The sequence below is a fragment of the Suillus plorans genome, assembly GCF_016647745.1.
Source record: "Suillus plorans strain S12 chromosome Unknown HD556scaffold_99, whole genome shotgun sequence".
In the NCBI taxonomy this organism is placed as follows: Eukaryota; Fungi; Basidiomycota; class Agaricomycetes; order Boletales; family Suillaceae; genus Suillus; species Suillus plorans.
The window spans coordinates 140,021-159,328 of NW_024537483.1; the positions used below are offsets into that span (position 1 = coordinate 140,021).

The 19,308-nt window shown below is 47.9% G+C and overlaps 4 protein-coding genes across 4 annotated transcripts; 2 read left to right on the plus strand and 2 right to left on the minus strand.

Moving 5' to 3' along the window:
- Nucleotides 1-6: 6 nt before the first annotated feature.
- Nucleotides 7-1,359, plus strand: HD556DRAFT_1313815 (uncharacterized protein; the record flags this gene model as incomplete). The annotated part of the gene is made up of 3 exons (XM_041300851.1): nt 7-900; nt 999-1,244; nt 1,321-1,359. The coding sequence occupies 3 exons, from the start codon at nt 7-9 to the stop codon at nt 1,357-1,359; spliced, it is 1,179 nt and encodes a 392-aa protein (XP_041153521.1).
- Nucleotides 1,360-2,485: 1,126 nt separating this feature from the next.
- On the plus strand, nt 2,486-4,471 carry HD556DRAFT_1417953 (uncharacterized protein; the record flags this gene model as incomplete). The annotated part of the gene is made up of 5 exons (XM_041304396.1): nt 2,486-2,507; nt 2,606-3,306; nt 3,362-3,634; nt 3,688-3,775; nt 3,823-4,471. The coding sequence occupies 5 exons, from the start codon at nt 2,486-2,488 to the stop codon at nt 4,311-4,313; spliced, it is 1,575 nt and encodes a 524-aa protein (XP_041153522.1). The 3' UTR covers nt 4,314-4,471.
- Nucleotides 4,472-7,050: 2,579 nt separating this feature from the next.
- On the minus strand, nt 7,051-9,973 carry HD556DRAFT_1418003 (uncharacterized protein). Its single transcript, XM_041304397.1, has 11 exons — nt 9,464-9,973; nt 9,348-9,401; nt 9,180-9,295; nt 8,989-9,130; nt 8,696-8,941; nt 8,518-8,646; nt 8,339-8,465; nt 8,147-8,283; nt 7,823-8,096; nt 7,258-7,765; nt 7,051-7,196 (listed from the first exon to the last, which is right to left on the minus strand). The coding sequence occupies exons 1-10, from the start codon at nt 9,806-9,808 to the stop codon at nt 7,434-7,436; spliced, it is 1,902 nt and encodes a 633-aa protein (XP_041153523.1). The 5' UTR covers nt 9,809-9,973; the 3' UTR covers nt 7,051-7,196; nt 7,258-7,433.
- Nucleotides 9,974-11,192: 1,219 nt separating this feature from the next.
- HD556DRAFT_1418014 (Nup85 nucleoporin-domain-containing protein) lies at nt 11,193-14,434 on the minus strand. The gene is made up of 11 exons (XM_041304398.1): nt 14,142-14,434; nt 13,992-14,084; nt 13,866-13,942; nt 13,725-13,812; nt 13,429-13,676; nt 12,982-13,383; nt 12,740-12,934; nt 12,384-12,690; nt 12,203-12,329; nt 11,898-12,152; nt 11,193-11,847 (listed from the first exon to the last, which is right to left on the minus strand). The coding sequence occupies exons 1-11, from the start codon at nt 14,283-14,285 to the stop codon at nt 11,588-11,590; spliced, it is 2,196 nt and encodes a 731-aa protein (XP_041153524.1). The 5' UTR covers nt 14,286-14,434; the 3' UTR covers nt 11,193-11,587.
- Nucleotides 14,435-19,308: the final 4,874 nt, after the last annotated feature.

The window sequence follows — 19,308 nt, forward strand, 5'->3', positions numbered from 1 at the left end:
ACCACCATGGCTATTGACCTAAACGGTGGGCAGTACTTAGCTGCAGACTCGGCTTGGCGCACATTCCTACCAAATGAGACTCTTGCTACTATCTGCCGTGGTCTATCACCTTCTGTCTTAGCAACTGTTGCCCGTGTATCACGCCAGTGGAGGGGTGTCGCAGAATGGCTGCTGTATTCAAACATCTTCATCTCAGAAACTCTCTCTGCCTCATCTTCACTCCCATACAGCACCCTTCGTTGCTGCCAGACCATTCGTCTACATTCACATCTTGCCAACGGACTCCGCAAACTTCATATCCGATGGAAATTAGAGTATGGCGCATACTATGCGCCAGACTTCGACATCTTCCTCTCTAATCTCACACAAGCATTAGGCCTCGCAACCAACCTCCAGTCCCTAGACCTGCATCTCGGCCTGCCATCTCTGTCGGAACACCCAACTTCAACTTTTCTCTCATTCCCTGCTACCGATGTCTGTTATCACTCCCTCCGACGCGTCTCTCTCAGCGGCATCGGCCCCTTTACCCACAACCGTCTCAAAATTTTTCTCAACATTCTCCCCGCCGTACGACATCTCCGTCTTCCCGACTATCACGATCAGATCACCCTTATTCCTCAAGCCCTCCCATCTCTCGTATCATTTTCCGGCTCCCCGCGCGTAGCCGCTGCAATCCTACCAGGAAGACCCGTACAATCTCTTGTACTCATAGGACAAGACTACATCCCTGACCTAGATCTATCCCAAATGGTTCTGACAAGCGTACCTCTTCGCCATCTGGATTTGTCATCCATGTTGGTTACCCCGACATTACTGCGAAATTTATCCAGGAACCTTAATACAGTCGAGTCTTTGAAAGTGAAGCTTGCGTTGAGGCATACTTTGCATTTCGCAGGTATCGTGAGTTTACTTCTTATTGAGTTTTCTGTTGTTGTTTCTTGCAGCCCCGTTTTTCCAAGACGTTTTGTTTAGGCTGAATGTCGTGTTTTCCGTTCTAGGGCTTACTAGCCGCGCTTTCACACCTTCTCGGAGCATTTCGCAATCTTTCTACGCTCGACCTCTCGCCTACGCACGTAGACTATACTGGGCTCAGCAACAGCACAGAAGAACTCTCACTCTGTCGATCATGGCAGAACGCGTGTCCTTCACTACGACGCGTCGTCTTTCCCTCCCAAACAGAGTGGGCGTTCCAGGAAGACGATAATACGTGGGTGTCTGTTCTCGCAGGGGAGTTGCGGAGGCGGGTAAGTGCATATTTAGGCTTTTGTGACATGTTGTTAACGGTCGATCGAATGCTGACTTCTCATTATCCCCTCGTAGCCCGCGTTCTACTCGCCCAATAAGTTCCTTGGGTCCTGATCTGACATACGTAATTGTGATATGTTGTTGGTTGGTTTATGATTCCCTCGTGGCAATGCACAATTTTTGGACTGCAAGGGATGCAAGGGGTTTACCTGTAGGAGCCGGCTGAACTTATTTAGAGGTTACAGTCTGCCCTCCGAAAGACGTGGTGACGTCGCGAACCGAATTGCAAATCACTATATTGACTTGTCGCTTTACGAAGAACGGATGATTGCAATAAAATGATAGGGAAGTGACGAGACGTGGTGCGTGAAGCATGCTATCTGCCATACAGTCTCTCCTTGTCAACACAGATTGAACGGACACTACATCAGGAAAACTATTCCGCGCAAACTCAGATGCAAACTCAGACAGGTTAAGTTTCTGGGAACCCTCTTACTCCTGCGCAGTGTCCGTTGGTGCTGCCCACGCTGAGATCACCCTCCACTGAAGACGTGCTTGCCGTTCATGGAAAACATGACCAATGTCGTCGGAGACGAATACTGGAAGATGGCGAGTCAATCGGAGAGCTGCCAGAGATAGACGAAGCAGCGAGCATGCTAACAGGATTAGACGATAATGGCAGCGATATCATGAGTGCGGCCCGTCCAGGCATCAATTCAAAAAGCAGGATGGTACCGTGCGCGATTGGTCACCGGTCAATGCTCGTGCATCCATTACTTAAATTCTGTCATCTCTGTGGTAGCGCTCAGTAACATGCAAGATGAGGAGTACTAGATCGACCGCACAGACACCGCATAACGTGGTGGAAACATAAATGAAGAGTCGAAGTTCTTCAATCGGCAAGGGTTGTTCGTCCTCCGAGGGTTTCGGCTGGTAACACTTCATATCTACAGCAGCTGGGCCCAGACTGTGATCCGGGCTAACACGCCGTGACTATGCTGTAAGGTCTGCAGCGGTCACGAACCCACGATTATCGTGATAAGACCAGTGGTGACTAGGCGACTTCCAATCAACTCGGACCTCGAACGACGATTTGAATGGAGGAGTCGTGCACTGCGGCGGGATCCGCCCCTTAACCTGTCAGTGCTAGCAGTGCTTTATCAGGTACCTTTTGCCATCGATACACAGACACTCACAAGAATTGATCATCCTCTCGTTCTGAACATGGTCAGGCCATTGAATGCACCTCAAGCGTCGCAGTGGTGCTGCTGACATAAACTGATTTTGCATACACGTGACTAGGCGCGTCGCGATCGAGTTCGTTTATTTCGTGGCAGTGCTGAATTAACTGGTATAGCAGGGTATAAATACAGCGGGCCCACAAGATATGCTCCCATTCCCATCCTCGATTTACGTGCATTACTTTCTTCACTACTCATTCTCAACTTCAACTCGCCTTACAATATGATTTCCGCTATCTTCGACGGTGCCGCCCATGTCACCGTCGCTGGGTGCCTCGGAGCATTCTTTTTCAAACACACTGTGGTGGATCGGACATCCAAGGCCATCAAAGAAGCGGAGAACGTCACCGCTGGCCTGGTCATATCCGAATTTTGTATTTCTGTCGCGGTACTAGTTCTAGCTTCCAACGAGACCGCCCGGATACTCCTCAGTAAAGATGGTCAACCCCCTCCGAAGCACAATTTAGCCGAGCTCAACGCGCCTCTCATTTGCAACAAAGTGTCCGATTTCTCTACTGCAGCAGACTCAATTTCAATCGCAACCGAACCATGTAGCACTCCGCCGTCCGTATCAATCGCAACTGACTCTTGCAGCACTCAGCCAGACGTAATAATTTCACCGAATCTAATCGCAACCGACTCTTGCAGCACTCAGCCATCTAATACGTGTTCCACTTTATGCACGCCAATACTGCCGACTTCGCCGGTTCCGAACACGAAGCGCCTCTCAATGGATTCCGACACGACTCTCGTCGATCATCATGACGACTTCATGAAGGACTTCTCTGGCGTGGACCTTCAGGAAAGGAATATCCTCCAGGTATGAAGTCGCACAGTCTCCTCATTTTCATCGCTCAATGTTTGAATCTTGGTAGGACGACAGCGACTGTTCCAGTGGCGACCTATTGCAAGGCACGAAACCACTCGCGATCGATGACTGGAGTGGACCCTCTCAGCGGACGCAGCTCCCTCTGATCATCCTGGAGGGCGGACACCTGACGACCACTGCCATTTCGCTTCTTGTGGACGCTTCGACTCAAACGATCACGACTCCCTCTCTTGGCAGCATACTGCCTCAGATCGTCTCGCCTCAGCTGAAACCCCCGGATACGAAACGGCATCAGAATTTCCGCCCGGGAAGACACAAGGTATGGACATGTTTATTGCGAAGCCAAGTGCTGCACTCACCATCGTTTGTTAGCGCGAATCTCGATCCGCTCGCTTGGCCGCTGCCCGTGGCAGCATCGAACGCACTCGCTCCAAACAACAAGAACACGCTACTGCGATCAGTGAGTGATTTCCGGTGACGTTCGCTTCGTTTGTTGATTTAAAGTAGATGACCTTGAACAATTGCATGACGATCTCCTCGCCGACCAAACCGCTCTTGTCGACGGCTGGGCGGCTGCCATGGCCCAGCTTGGACTCCCTTCTATGCTGTCGCCTACACCACTGCTTCTGGATCAGAAGACGCCCGAACCAGGAAATTCGATCGAAATCGTTCAAGACAGACACCTTCACTACTCCCGAGGTCCCCTACGACCAAATCCCGAAGATCCGCAATGGCCTCCCTCGCTGTCCCCTACGACCTGGAGCTTCATGCCCGCGAGGTTGAAGGCCACCGCTGGCCGCGCACAAACTATGTCTTCGCGCCGCCCGGTTATACCTGCAGTCTTCGACGTCGGACGTCCCCTACGACCAATCCCGACACAACCGCAACAGCACAACCGCCTCCTTCTTGTCTCAGAACACTTGGAGTTGAAGGCCACCATCCGCGGTTCGCACATACGTCTATCTCAAGTCTCTTCTCTTGTCTTCGCCATCGTGTAAATGGCCCTCGATTTGTTTCTTTGTCTTTGCATTTCATTTCTCTTACCGGTATCTACTTCGCAGATCATGGACTGCCTGTGACTTATGGACACGTCTTCCTTTTATTGATATGTAGTCAGCAGATGTTGAACTGCTCATTTCTTTTGTAACTTGTAGGCACGATATGCCTTGTTTCTTTTACAGTACGGGATCATCTTTTCATCCACGATTTATCTCTTAATAATGTTCGTATATGTACGATGACGAGTATTAATTATCGGTAGTTTGCAGTTTCTGATCTGAATCCGATTTTCTTCACTTGATATGCTCTCCGTAAGACACGCCTGAGGTCGGTTGTGAGCGCAAGTGAAAAGTGGTCTATAGATCAATAACAGGAACAAAATTTCTCAAGGAATACTGCAAGCAAGCCGAATTACATAAGATTTCAAGATGCAAAAATTCTACGGAGTCCGAAACACGATATAGTGTCAGTAATCGTCACGCTTACCGCGCGGCGGGCATAAAACGGACAAACAACACACTTTTCCTACTATGAGGGGGCAGGCATCGCGAATCACAACAATAGAAATTTGGTTACATTGGTTACACAACTTGGCTGCTGCTTTTGATTGTAGCAGTTCGGGTGTACCATAACTTCGTTGTTGACCAGTGGCCAGTCATAGTTTTATCGGGAGAGAACTCCAGCGAGCAGATCCAACTAGACAGAATGGACTTTGCTGGGTTCAAATTGGATGATAGGTCTCCAGTTTCTCCGTGTGAGCTCTCGGTCAACAGCATTCACTTGCTATTCATTGATACCGCCAACGTTGACACCCCACCGCGGATGCTCGAGCTCCTTCATCTGTCTCCAAGTCCCACAGCCTAAAGGTCTCATCGTTCAAGGTTGTGATCATTCGTCTTCTGTCCAGGAAAATTGCGTTTGTCCAGACGCATTCTTCGAGTCCTTTAAAACTCTCGCAGACTCGTGATACTTGGAAAAGAACTTTGTCATTTTACTGGAGGTCGACTTTGTGGGCGTCTCTCTCTATGCTGCAGGGGTGCGTGTAGTATTTGTGCTGTATCACCGGCGCACTCACCTGTCATGTGCTTCCATAGACGCGCAGTACGTTGAAGTGCCGTAGTGTGCATATCTAAGTACCGACTTACGTGGGGCGCCGATTGCACCGGAAGGGATAGCATATGCGTCGCGATAGCCAACAATTTTCGGCGTCTCTGGCAGAACATCGCTGCATACGTAACGCATATGATCGCTTTGCCCTCGCCATAATCACCCATGAAACCAGGATGTATTCCATCCACGTTACCATATCCCTCTGGTCAACTCCTAACGTGCACGCACTTCAGGTGGCACATTGCGGCTGAAAGGTCTCACTTCTCGCCTCTCGTACCGCTACCCAGTTCTGCAACGGAGGTCTTACAAGGTTCCATCGTATCCCACCTCGCATAGTATCACCAGTACATTCTCATCAAAGTGGATCTCCATGAAATTGATAACGCCGTGCGGGATCGTGGATGGCATATCCGTGCGTCAAATCATCACCGACACGATCCCTCGCCGCCTCGAAGTGGATTATCGACCCAGCAGCTCTAGCCTAATCACAAGTCTAACTGATACTAGTACAGACAGCAGGGCAGACACGTAAACGAGAAACGAGGTCCAGCTTGTTCCAGAAAGTGGGAAATTAGACGACGTCGTTCGGAAGCGCATCTGTACAAGATCTACACGATGTAATGTGCTTACGAACGCATGGAAACTATGTGCTTAGGTAGGGTGACATCCAGAATACTACCGTGACAATAGTGTTACTCATGGCTCTGTTCGCGAACATTCGGAGGACTGCAGAGAGTCAATTACTAAGGTGCTGATCGAGGAAACTGTTTTGCAGGGCAAGGATGGAGATGTTGGGTCAGGGAGAGGACAAAGTGGGGTTGGGGCTTTTGCCAAAATGACATGTAAGCAGCTGTTCTATTGTGAGTATCCCGATGGCATGTGCAAGACTGACGACCCCATCACATCAATGCGCGGTCATTGTTGCATGTTTTCAACCATCACTACTATCCTAATCCCTCATCGTGATGTTTACCACAGCGTATGGTCACAGTGGTGTTTGCGTCCCATAACAAACGATTGAGCGGTCGACATACAACTTGTGGCTGTAGAGATTTCCGTCGATGTCTCGTGAGAAGTTGTTCAGCGGTGGACAAGTCTCCCGCTATGCATAGCGAGCGGTCGTGTTGATGGCGATGGCGAAGATCTACGACATGAGACATGCTCAGATTGCATTGTCATAATCAGTGATGGAATCGTTGCTTTGAATCGGAGACTTCAACTTGAACCTACGACGGACTCGGAGGCGACGTTTGCTTGGACGCGTTGGAATGCGGGAAAGTTGTCTTGGACTATCTGCATGGGTAGTGAGATGTGAACAGGGAGCGATAGTGAATCAACCTTCGCTGACGTTTGACCCGCAGTTCAACTCACTCCAGTAAGCAAGCACCCTCTGATCATTTACGAGATGCAAAATTGTACAACATCAATGTACATCATGTCATTCAATCCGATCCACTGATCTCCCAAGCTAATTATAAGTCATACACAATACTCGAAGGCTGGGTACATACATATCATCATGGTCCGAACTAGTACGCATGGATAAATAGAATCACAACCCAACGATTATATCAAACGAGTGACTAGAAATCTGTTCCAAGACCAAAGCCACAGCCAGCCCAGTAGCTGACCTGCGGCAGTAAACGGGTATCGCGAGAGGGAAAGGAGAATCCACGGCAAGTTGTCTGCCCGAAGAGGGGCAGAGCCTAAGCACCCACTTCAGCTTCATCAACGAAGATGTCGGAGTAGTGGTCTAAAATTGTTTCGATCGCCTATAAGGTATAGATCAACATAACAAAGCAGAGCCAAGAGTTATCAAGGCTTGATAATCACCTTGTTCTGAAAAGGAGCATCCGCCATGCCCCCGTTTCCATGACCCGAAAAACTCCCGTTACCGGGTATCATTTGACCAAAGAGAGTCTGTCCGAAAACGATGGCAAGATTTTGGATGGACATGGAATTATCTGCCTCGTACTCCGCGATCCTGTAGCACGGGGCCAATTGCTTTATCAGTGGAGATAAATGACGACAAGGGTGGACACACTTGTGCAAGTGCCCCAAAAAATATTTGAGTGTAGCGTAGTTCGGGTCCGGTAAGTCGTTAACTCGCTCGTGTAAACGTATGTGCCGCAGGCGATCGTTCTCGATTTCTGGAACTCCTGTGAGAAGTTGCCATATTTGCATAGCATATAGGACTTACTAGCGGCTTCCACGAAGCCTTGATGCAGGGTTGATGTTAGTAGCGGATCAGGAAGCTCTCTAAACCACATCTTGAGGACACTAGTCACATTGTTGATGTCAGATATCCACTCTTCCGAATCCAAGTTGACGGAGTCTATATCTGCGGAAATAGATAGCCGTAAGACTACAGGGTCGAACAGAGCCGATAGATATGAACCTTTGTCTAAGCGCTCTTTCAGTGAAGCAACTTTCCGCGCCATGCCACTGATTCGATAGATGCCTTGGGATTGAAGGCCATGCTTTTCAATAGCAGTACAGCACTTTTCGAGGATCGCTGGAAGTTCAACATTGTCTCTCGCCATCTGCTCTGCAAGATCTACGCCGAATGTTGGCCGGCCCTTATCAGGTATTTGGGAGTTGTGACTACTCCCAACCGGAGCATTTGTATGAACAGAATATGCGCCACCCCCGTGGGTCGGCAGCGGAGGCAGCTGATAGTCGCATGGATGAAAATTCCAAAGAGAAAATGTGAATGACGTACAAAACCTTCTTCTGCTGGACCTTCACGTCGCGGACCACGGGGAGCGGCTCCACCACGTGCATATGCATAGTTCTGCATGTAGATCTTGAAGTCTGCTCGATTATCAATAGACTCGATCGTAGATTTCAGGCCGATGCCTATTTGATGTGTGAGGAAGCGTTTAGCATTAATTTGTGACAAATGAGATCTTACCATCTTCTGGTGCTACCGGAACAAGAGTTGATCCGTCGCTTAGAACTATGCTCTCGAATAAAAATGCATATCTCGTCAAATGATATTGCGTCCCGAGGTCTATTTCGTCGGCACATTCTTTGAGAGCCTATAAGATCACATCAGCCCCATCACGATGTCACAGTTTGATTTTACTCAACACGCAGTATCCGAGGGAGCTGGAAATTGAAGTATTCTTGTCTCATTGCTTGGGTATCAGTAAGTGCCTTGCGGTATAAGTCAGATGCATTCGAGACGCGCGTGCGGATGTCGTCTTCTTGTCTTTGTATCTGAAATGACGCGTGAGTGACTGTCATGAACAGCATAATAAATGCAAACGTTTCCAGGATTCTTCCCTTTAAGCAGAAGCCCACCTTTGGCTACTGCTTTTCCAAGTGCTCGTTTACCTGCGACTCCTCCTTGGTTCTTGGCCTGTAAACCACCGTCCTTCAGGGATTCTCCCTCCTTCTGAAGCAAGACTCGCTCAAGTTCCTCTGATGAGACTTCCAATCGATTTTTGGACTTTTCCATGTTCAACTCTGATTCTTGAAGGGCGCGTTCGTAGCGACTAGCCAGCTCCTTAGTCTAGGCAACGTCAAACAATGACCTTCAAGTGAAACGATGCGAAGTACCTGTTTTCTGTTCTTGTCCACTTCCTTTGCGAGCGAGGCCAGCTCATCGCTCATCTCATTTAGCCGCTGGGCAAAACGAATCCTGTTTTCTGCCATAACTTCATGGATTTTCATGGATGACTGCCAAGCACCCACAAAAGACCTATCAATTGTGATTAGTGATACGCGAATAGTACTCTGTCCATATTTACCCAGCCTTCCCATCGTTCATAGAGTAGACTTCGGACGTAGTTCGTGCGAGCTTCTGCAAACTCTTCCCATACTCATCCTCCAAAACCGCTCTTTTCTTGAAGAAAACTGAAGCTTCCTGCCAAGGGAACTTCATGTAATGCCTTTCTCGAAACTCGACAAATACTCACGCGACACGAGACCATACTTTGTTTAATGCGATCCAGTAGCAAAGGTACACCACACTGGGGCGGTGCCAAGACATGTCAATGAACATGGCAGATATCACAAAGTTTTAAGAGCTTACGTCCAGCTCACACAATACTCTCAATACATTCTCATCAAAGTTGGTCTCCACAAGACTGATAGCGTCGCTCGGGATCACGGATAACGTATCCTTGCGTTCAATCGTCACCGGCACGCTATCTCGCCATCTCGAGCTGGATGATCGACCCAGCGAATCCGAGCTTGACCTGGGAGGAGGTGATGATGGTTTGACTGGTAAAGACGACAAGGCAGGAGCAGTGGCAGATTCGTGAATGAGAGACGGGCTATTGGGCTGGAATAGGCCATAGTAGGGAGTCTGGCTAGTGTTAGGATCGGGATTATCAGTCGATTCCCAAGCAGTTGAGGAGTAGCCTTCGTCGGCCATGGCCACATTCAGCGCGGGTTGTACAGGCTCGGGAAGATGGCAAGCAATTGTCAGAATCCCGTGAGCAAAGTCCTCTAATGTGTGGAATAACTATCGTGGATTATGTAACTTTTCCAGAACAGGCATGTGTCGTTCGGAGAGCGTTGGTGCAGTGCTAACTTCCCCTGAACCAGGGTTCAATAACAACGTACAAAACTATTTCATCGTGTTGAATAAACTATATCTTATGCCTCTTCGATATATACAAGTTTCGCATAGCTTGCGTAGGAATGATTGTATGACTTGGTGACCCAGGAGAATACCGTGTGCAGTACTGGCACGAAACCAGACACCCGAACGTCAAACGAAAGGTAGGAAATTGTAAATATAAAAAATGTTAGCTTCTTCAGTGGCCATTCATGATTCCACCGCAACGTGGGCAAGGGCCACTGAATTGTTCCATGATCAATCCTTGATCAGGAAGCATTCTGGTGGTCGTGAGTTCGTAGTCAGAGTTGTCAAGCAAGATGCTAACGTTTGGGAGCAAGTAGATGCACAACTGTGCATGCCCGTCTGATGCGATGGACTTAAACGACATTCTCTCTTGCGACAATCGACCTGCGCAATGATTAGTCGTCGATGGAATATGCATTGTAGTCAACACATACCACTTGCTGTCTAGTGACCGTTTGATGGCTGCAGCTATACTCTGCGTACTGAATGATTTTGTAGCACATCCAAGGAAAGATTCGCAGTAGAATAATTTACTGATTGACATTGAGGGCTGGGTTATAAGTTACTTTGGGATCTATACATCACCAAATTGACCTAAACTCACCTGACTGCAAAAACTAACGAATGTATTAATTGAGTTTCATCAGCTGTGCTCTTGGATCCACGAGTCAATGTAATCTAGTTCGCGATCGCAACTTAGCTCCACTCAGCTGCTTTGGGTTCGGCTATTGCCACCCCCAGAGCCCCGGGTCGTGGCTTTCTCCAGAAAACAGATGCAATCTACCGACGAGATCGTCTTCCGCAGCGGAGCGGATCATCGGTCACGATAAGGGGCGATATAACCACCACTTGCATTGAGGCTTTATTCGCTACTTTGGCGATCAGTGGGTGAGCGGTAGGAACAGCACGACCCCGGGGATACTCACTAGCGGGATGCGCGCTGTCGATAAGGCCCGATCCAGGTTATATTGAACGGAATAGGGAGGCTCACAATATTGATTGAGAAGCGTTCAAGTGGGTTAGCCATGCCGCTTTCATATTACTGAGTGGCCAGGCAACGACGCATTGGTATTATTCGTCGTGTCAACCGCCTGCAAATTGATAGGTACGGGCCGAGACAATATCTTCAAGGCTTCGCATGCTATAATCGACAATTAAGCATCCTCGTTGAAAACATACAATGTCCAACAGGAGCCAACAGGAACTCTGGATGAAACCTCAATAGCCTCAGGCTAAATGGGATCCCACGAAGGTTCTAGCGCTCTTCTACGATAATTTATTCGGCACCGAAATTGAAATGTTCCATGATAATGGCGCGAATTTTACGCACTTTGGGTATAAGAGGAGGAAAAAATCGAGTAAATTCCAGTTGGGCGAAAAGTAAAAGATGGAGCTCAAGTTTTGCCTAGGTATACCGAAAAACATACTCGCATCGAGCGCAGTTAGCCGGCGGTACGGAAGTTTGCCTGACAGCCCACGGGCTTTTTTGAAGTTGCATTAAAGTGGTACTAACTCATAATGTCAATGAATAACGATAACTGCAAAGACGCAAAAAAATCAGGTGTGTCACACCGCAGCGATAAACTTGCGCTCCAAGATTTGTTTCCCCCCAGTGCCAATCATTGTGCATCTGGCAAAATACTTCGCCAGTGACAGCCGTACACCTTGGAGTGCATGGAGTGCCTCAGTTGTCCCACCAGAACCGAGTTTTGCGACCAAAACACGGAGATGCTCATCGCCAGATCCTTGATCAGTTCTCGCAATTACTTCTTCCAAATGCTGTAGCAGAACGCACGCGCCTGCGTACGGAAAGAGTAATGTGGCGTCTAGTAAAATAGTTAGGCACCCGACATGCGTATATGGACTCTTTCCGTACCATGTTGCAAAAGTTGCTGGGAATCGCACAGTAGAACCGCCCACCATGATTTTGGAGAAAGCCCATCTTGGAACATTGATACAAGATCCCAAGCAGCATCTTGCAGATCCTGATTACCCAGGCGCTGATGAAATTCAGCGTAACGAACCGCAAACATCAAGCGGTGGACGAATATGCCCTGTGCACTGGACTGCATTCGAAGTGCCTGGAGTGACGGTGCAATGCCAGCCACGTAACGGATGAATTGTGCCGGCCCTGATGGTATTTCATTTAACACCAAGCAAGAAGATTGAAGTTATTCATACCTGCATTGATATACTCTTGTAAAACGCGATCAACCACGCGACCTAGTCCGGGCCAGTCCTCCGCCGAAGAAGAATACGAAAGTGCGAGTCCGTATTCCTTTTCTTGTACGAAGGTCTGAGCGGCTATCTGTGTGAAAAACACGGTGAAACATAGTTGGTGTAAATTAGAGATGATGCATACGCGACAAATAGTTCTTCGAACTTCCTCGCGCTGATATTCATAGCATGTCGCATTGATATCTTTTACCACACCCGCAAGATCTCCAGACTTTGAGTTATCTGCGCCGTTTTGCTCCCCTTGGCCATGGGTAATTGATCCGACGGAGCGCAATTTGAGCGGAACGTGCATTAACACTTCGTCGGCACTTCTGACGCCAGTTTCTCCACAAGAAAACATGTATGCCACAGTAATTCTCCAAAGCGCAGGATCAGCATGAAGATACTGTGCATAACCGAGCACATAAAAATCTCTGACATTGAGACCTGAGCTGCAGAAGGTATAAGCACTGTTATCCCCAGTAAAAGACCTTAACATACTCCTCATTTGCATCTTTTTCGATTAAAGATAATGCTTGCATTAAATCTGCCATATGCGCAGCAAGCCAGGGGTCGAGTTGGGCCGCATGGGACAATGCTCTGGCAGGGTCACCGCTGAACAGTGCTGCATGTACCATATCCTCCAAATTCGTCGGATCTTGGGGCATGTCATCAAGGACCTGAGAGGCGACCTCACTTTAAGGATGTCAGCATAAACTCGGTCTTGAAAGAGAGTGACGTACGGTAAATCCTGTCTTCGTAGCCTTGCATCAGCAAATACGCCCCACGAGACAGAAATTTCTCTCCAGTCTGCGCCAAGATCTTCGCAGACCCGACGGATGACTTCGTTGCGTCCTTCTAGTATACCAACAATGTCACTCAAACGATCCCACCAATTCTCGATCCCATCATGTCGATCAGATTCAGAGACACTGTCTAGTTCAATTCGCAGAGCTTTCACCTTATCCTTCCATCGGTGAGAAGCATATGCAAAATCACGCTCCGCCTCAAAAGACTGAAGGTGAGGCTGAGATTGAACCAATGGGGACAACCGTTGAGCGAGCCGGCGAAGGTTGTCGGACGGGTGAGTTGATAGTGTTGCGAGGAAGAAGGTTGCGGCTTTGGAAAGACCCCTCAAAGTCACCCTGTACGATGTTAGCTTGTTGAGTATCATGAAAATAGGATCCTACCTGACAAGATACGGCCAGAATGTCTCGTCTTCCCAAGGGCGATCTAGACCCGATAGGTGATCGCCCTCCTCCGTGGAAGGTTCGATGAAGTGGACATTCAACCACTCCATTAAATCGTCACCTACTGGTGCGTCTTCGTACCCGTACTCGGGTACGTATAAAACAGCAAATAGGGCGAGACACGTGTATAAGCTGCGATAATGATCACCGGAAAATTGGGAGGAGCCCTGAGACTGAACGGACGTTTGCTATCTTCCGATCAACACCTCATGGTGAGACAACATGCAAATACTCACCGAGGTGTGTATCCAGCACTCTCTGGTGAAATTGACATAATCCAGGGTTAGCTTTCTGATCACATTATGAGTTTCTTGACTGTGTAACCTAATGTAGCATGGGATTAGTGTATATGACAAATAAGTCATCGATCTTAGTACCATTCCTGTCCTCGGCTTTGAGCCGTGTTGGTCAAGTTTTGTAACGCAGCAAATATGATGGATGTATCTCCGATGAACTATCCAAACATGAACGCGTGCGATATAGTATAGACCGTACGAACACACCAATCGTCTTTCAGATGATGGCGAAGTTTCACTGCTCGCGAAGAATATGGGCTGCTCTTCCACAGCGCTGGCTTTTATGCTCGGGGCATCTTTCTAACACAAATTATGAATTGGGATTTCATTGCAGCAATTTGACGACGTGAAACCTACTCGGGCAGATGGAAATACAGCGTACGACTGGTTCAAAGGTGATTGAGCAGATAAAAGTGTCTTTCCCGACTGGATGAACTGTTCGGCGTGTCCAACTTGAATAAGAGGAGGAAAGAGGTTGAGGTGGTGATCGATGGAGCTCATCGGGTTTTGACGAGTGACACTTGCAAATAAGTATATAAGAGTTCCCTGCTCTTCTGCACTATTACGTGTGAATATGGAGCGAGTCCGGGACGATCTAGTAACTTGGAGGGTGGTTGGTCTCAGTTGGTTCGACTTCGATGATATTGATTACATGAGCTCCCTCATTCGGATTGGGACACTAATATTATCATATAAATATCAGGTCAAATAAGCGCAAATATCGGCTACGTGGGGCTAATAGACCGCAGAAATTGGAAACACGCTGCGCGTGCTGCATTCGGCACTCGAAACTTGAGAAACAAAAGAGTGTCGAAGGAAGGGTTGATGCATCAATGCATTGATCAGGTGTGGCGCTGATCCCGCAGACTGCTGATCACAGGCTTCCAAAAATTATTTATTCCGATCCTATGTGGATGACTTTGCATAGGTAAAATAATCAGTATTTCAGCCTTTTCAGAATCATGGGAAATTGACTGTATTTTTAATTTAACCGTAAGTTGATTCAATAGATTCTTATAGTCGGAATAAATTCATCGTCTTGTGAACAATATGATGCACACTATAGGTGACGGAGAAGCGCTGGTAGCAGCACTTGGAAGGCTAGCGGCAGGAATGAGAAGACGGATAGAAGGTTTGCAGGCTTTTTTGCAGCTGCACCGCGAAAGAGATTACGTCAGAGCGTACATACTAGCTAAAAATGAAAGGAAGGTCGCTTATTGTAATTATGTAAAAGTAAAATAATTCTAGAAAATCTAAAGCACGAAAATAGATTAAGGTTTATAAGAGGGGTGCAAAATATGTTGAATTGCAAATGCGAGACTTGTCTCCTACAAAAATAATATTTATTATATTACCAGCCTACGGAAAGTAGTAATAGGAGAGGCCCCCAAAGCGGAAGCTTAAACTTAAGGTTCACTCTTATATGTAATATAATATTGTTAGCATAAACTCAGCTCATTAATTAACTGCTAAAAATTTTAGGCAGCGTCTTATTACGAATACCCAACAGTTTCGTCATTCAATGACGGTCTCGACCTCCCCTCGATAAACTTACAGCTTATGCCTGAGCGCAATGCACTAGATCAGCATACATCATACCCCCAGTACTAGCATGCGTTAAATCGATGTGGCACTGGCTGCAGCCTGCATGACATCGACATTTTATTAGGCACATCAAGCTAAAGCGTTTTGCAGGAGGGCGCGTTACGACGACCTAATGCAGCTTGGGCCTTTTCAATCGGCGTTTATTCGAAGGTATACCCACACCCTTGATGTCGTGCTCATTTCCGCGAGCATCTACGGCCACCTTAATCCGAGCTCGGAATTTTTCCGTGGTCTTGGTTCAGCGGTAACCTGACACATCCTGGTTCTCACCTTAGGATAAAAAGATAAGGCCAAGGAAAGAAAATTCAAGGTGAGTATGGCTGTATAATTCCTTTTTTTGAAAGAGATGAGAGTACCTTTCGTGGACGGGGCACAGTAGCTTTCAAGACCGCTACTGAGTGACTGACGCATTCACGGCAGTTTAACCTGGTGGATGCTCCCCGCTTGCAGAAAGGCCGCGATACAACGCCATATATCTCAGGACATAATTAGCGAGTTACGTGCCGTGATACCCAGAGTTTGAGAAACCTGTGCGATAGCACCGATGGTCGATGTTACCACATTGGGCAAAGGGCTTCATCTTTCCTTCAATCTCGATTGACCCAGTTTCAGCCCTCCAGCTCAGGAGGGCCAAGGTTCTGGCAAAGTGATGGCACCCTGTACATCCGTGAGAGTGGCCCTGTGGCCACCTCATGTAGATGGCTGATTGAAGACCCAATGCTATCTATCGAAGCTTCTCGACAGATCAGAACATCGAGGCATATTCTTGCCTTCGTTTTCGGGCATTCCATTTTAGCAGTTCCACGGTGATCGCAGATAGGCAAGCTACGAACCGGTTTGGATGACATCCAGCCTTGATCGTGGACTCCGTGATCAGCTTGAAATGCTCATGACGCTCTCGTTGAATATCCAATCGTATCTGTGGTTTGTTGTGAATCGATGTTTTTCTCCATACAATATTCAGGGACCGTGGACGGTTTAAGAGAGAAGCTGAGGGGATTGTTTTAGTGGCCGCAGCTCTTAAGTTCTAGACTTACTAGAACGTCATTTCTCAACCATACTTTTCTGTTCTTGATTTTTTACAACAGAGGCACGCAAGTCACCAGCCATCAGGAGCGGAACTGACGGTCCATAAAACATATAGATCATGAGTTGATAGGGCTAAGTCGTCAGCGTGTTGAGGTCCGAGCTTGCAGTTCAGTGGCGTGAATGAACGTTTTGATCTCCGAGGTGGAGCCATTGGCGCAAAAATCAGGTGACATTCCCCTTATTTCCACTGATCACCTGTGCTGTTCCTCGAGTCCTGGGCATGCCATCGTCCTATGGTAGTACACATAATTCAGTAGCGATTATTGGACAAATATCCCTTTTCATGGGTTATTTGGCATGTCTGATTCCCTTCGCGACGAAAATAATTTTAGCCTGAGGCAACGTCCACGTACCACATTCGACCGGTCCATATCTTGCACGACCCACATTCGACCGGTCGATGTCTTTCACGACCCACTGGCATGACTTCACGACCAGGAAAAAATCTCCTGATCCAGAAAAAAAAGGTCATAATACGACCTTGCCGCAGAGGATGAAGAAATATCACAAGGGCTGCCGCTCCTCGCTTACACGAAGTGTACCTTTGTTGGCACTAGGCACATCACCGCACAAAGCCACCGCTTGCGTTTGGAATGTGTTGATCCAATTGTCTGTCCCGCCTTCAATGTCAAGCCAGTCATACTTATTTCACAGGACGACGAGTTGCACTCAATACGATTTGGTACAGTGTTTAGGCAATGGGGAGCAGGTCATTCTAGTTTGTCTGATGCGGTCCCCAGATTGGTGAGCAGAATCTGATTGGCTTTGAAGTCTCTGCGGTACCGAAGGATTATATCCAGTCATCTGAGAATAGGAACACACCAGTACGCCATCTACACGCCTCATCGTCTACATTCGTCCTGAGATGCAGCTGGCATATAAGGCACTCCAACCAGGGTACCGATTCCTTGAACATCACTGCTCATGTCACTCCGGTGCGCCGATGGCAGAGAAAAGACATGTTCCACACTTGAGGAACCGGTACATCGTGTATGCAATGGCAAGCTCTTCCCTTCGAATGTACAACGCTCATCGTCCTGAGGATTACAGGTCACAGAAGTCGAGGTTGCTGGGGAAAGGGCGGTTCCGTTCCGCTAGTCGAGAAGAATCATGTCTTACTATTGGGTGCGGGCCGTAACAAGATGGCCATATCGACACCGCAAGGCACGTGAGGCGTCAAAAGATTGTGATGTTGCATTCCCAATGAGTCCAGCCGATGGTCCTAAAAGTGGGGTAGTAAGTTTTGCGGCTGTGTTTGGACTCCTGGTAGGTCAATAGCTACATGTTCCACATTGTTGTCATCTAAAACATATATCCAGCCGAAGTGACTTCATTGGAGTCAAATGACATCAAGTATTAAATGCTCCGATACCTCTGACACTACTCGATACATCGAAGCATCGGAGACGAACTTTCCAACTTGCAGTGCTGGAAAGTAACAGCGTCTCCTGCGAAACCGAATTTCATACCGTGCAGTACCGTGGCTTTGCTGCTATATATGATTGTTATCTCACATTCATGACGTGTGTCGTTTCCCCTTGCAACGTAGCATATAGGTTGCCTGGTTCCTTGGGGTAGCATGCAAATCGGGTTTGGTCTTCCTCCTCTCGATGTCAAGGCAAATCAGCACCACAGAGATGGCGACTCCAGTGAAGCTTCGTTCAGCTCACCAGCGTTATCCGGTTTTATCTTCGATGAGCTGCCCTCTGTGCCACCACTTCCGCGTTGGCCAGTAACGTACGGTCTCGAAAGTACTCGGGTATTGGATCGAGGAACGTGCTGGAAAGACATCGCGATGCATCATACATGGTGGGCTTGGTGAAGTGAACTTCACATTCATGACCCGCTGAAATTGAGCTCCACCAGTCAGGAACTCCCATTTCACTGGAGAAGATTAACTCACTCCGATTCTGTGAATTTCTATCTCCGCGACCCACTGCAAGATGCTGGACATCCTTCTGCCAGATGCGTATCCCCAACTTGGCGGAAGTTTGTTTAGAGACCTTTAATGGCGATCTATTGTTTTACAGCACATGTGAACCACATTCGGACACGACGCCAAGGTCTAGGTGCGTGAAAAAAAAAAAGGAACGGCTCACTGGCTAACATGCCACAACATTCTTTTAATCATCTATGTACCCTGACGCTCCCACCAACATCACATTCATGCATACGAACCAAGTTTCATGTCACCGCTATCAAGGGCATAGTCCAGGGACCTAGGACCTGTGACTAGTGGATTTTTGTCGAGGACCTCCAGTCTGTTCCGGTTAGCCAGGCCCAACGCATGTTTTTTGTCAATCGACTTTTCTCTTTTTGTTGTTTTCGACTCCAATCTATGCCCATTAGGGCATTGTACGCAACGTTGGACAGTACGACCTTTCTCTTACCATCGTGTCTCAAGTCAAAGATCTAACCCTCTAATTTTCCACTCGTGACCCTTTCTTCAGCTCGGTCGAGGGTCCTGGATCAATATTTAGTCCGGGCTCTTTGAGTAAATGGTCATTCGTAGAGGTTTTCGAGATGGGGAACCGGCGTTCTTAGGAAAATCATGGATATCCTATTTGTCGTCAGCAGCCGCGTCTCCAGAGATTGCACGCCAGCGAATTGAAGGAGTGATTTGGGAGCATTGTGTATTTTTTTTCGATCTGATTGGTAAGCCCACATTTTTCTCTTATATATTGTATGGCAGCGCTGTAGTAGTGTCCAGATTACCAGCGCAGCATGGTGTGGCACACGGACATGCGATGCACATGGGTCGTTTGAAGAGCAGATGGTTGGAGCACGAGTATCATCGTAGTTCGCTTTCTGTTGTTTCGCTCCTTCCCCA

Bases quoted from the DNA above. Each gene is read 5' to 3' on its own strand.
- HD556DRAFT_1418014 (XM_041304398.1), bottom strand. From the start codon at position 14,285: ATGAGCTCCATCGATCACCACCTCAACCTCTTTCCTCCTCTTATTCAA. The intron at 13,384-13,428 runs GTAGGATCCTAT...AACATCGTACAG, and splicing joins TTCTGGCCGTATCTTGTCAG to GGTGACTTTGAGGGGTCTTT. The intron at 11,848-11,897 runs GTACGGAAAGAG...CTATTTTACTAG, and splicing joins CCAGCAACTTTTGCAACATG to ACGCCACATTACTCTTTCCG.
- HD556DRAFT_1418003 (XM_041304397.1), bottom strand. From the start codon at position 9,808: ATGGCCGACGAAGGCTACTCCTCAACTGCTTGGGAATCGACTGATAAT. The intron at 9,131-9,179 runs GTAAATATGGAC...CACAATTGATAG, and splicing joins ATGAACGATGGGAAGGCTGG to GTCTTTTGTGGGTGCTTGGC. The intron at 7,766-7,822 runs GTTCATATCTAT...CTATTTCCGCAG, and splicing joins GAAAGAGCGCTTAGACAAAG to ATATAGACTCCGTCAACTTG.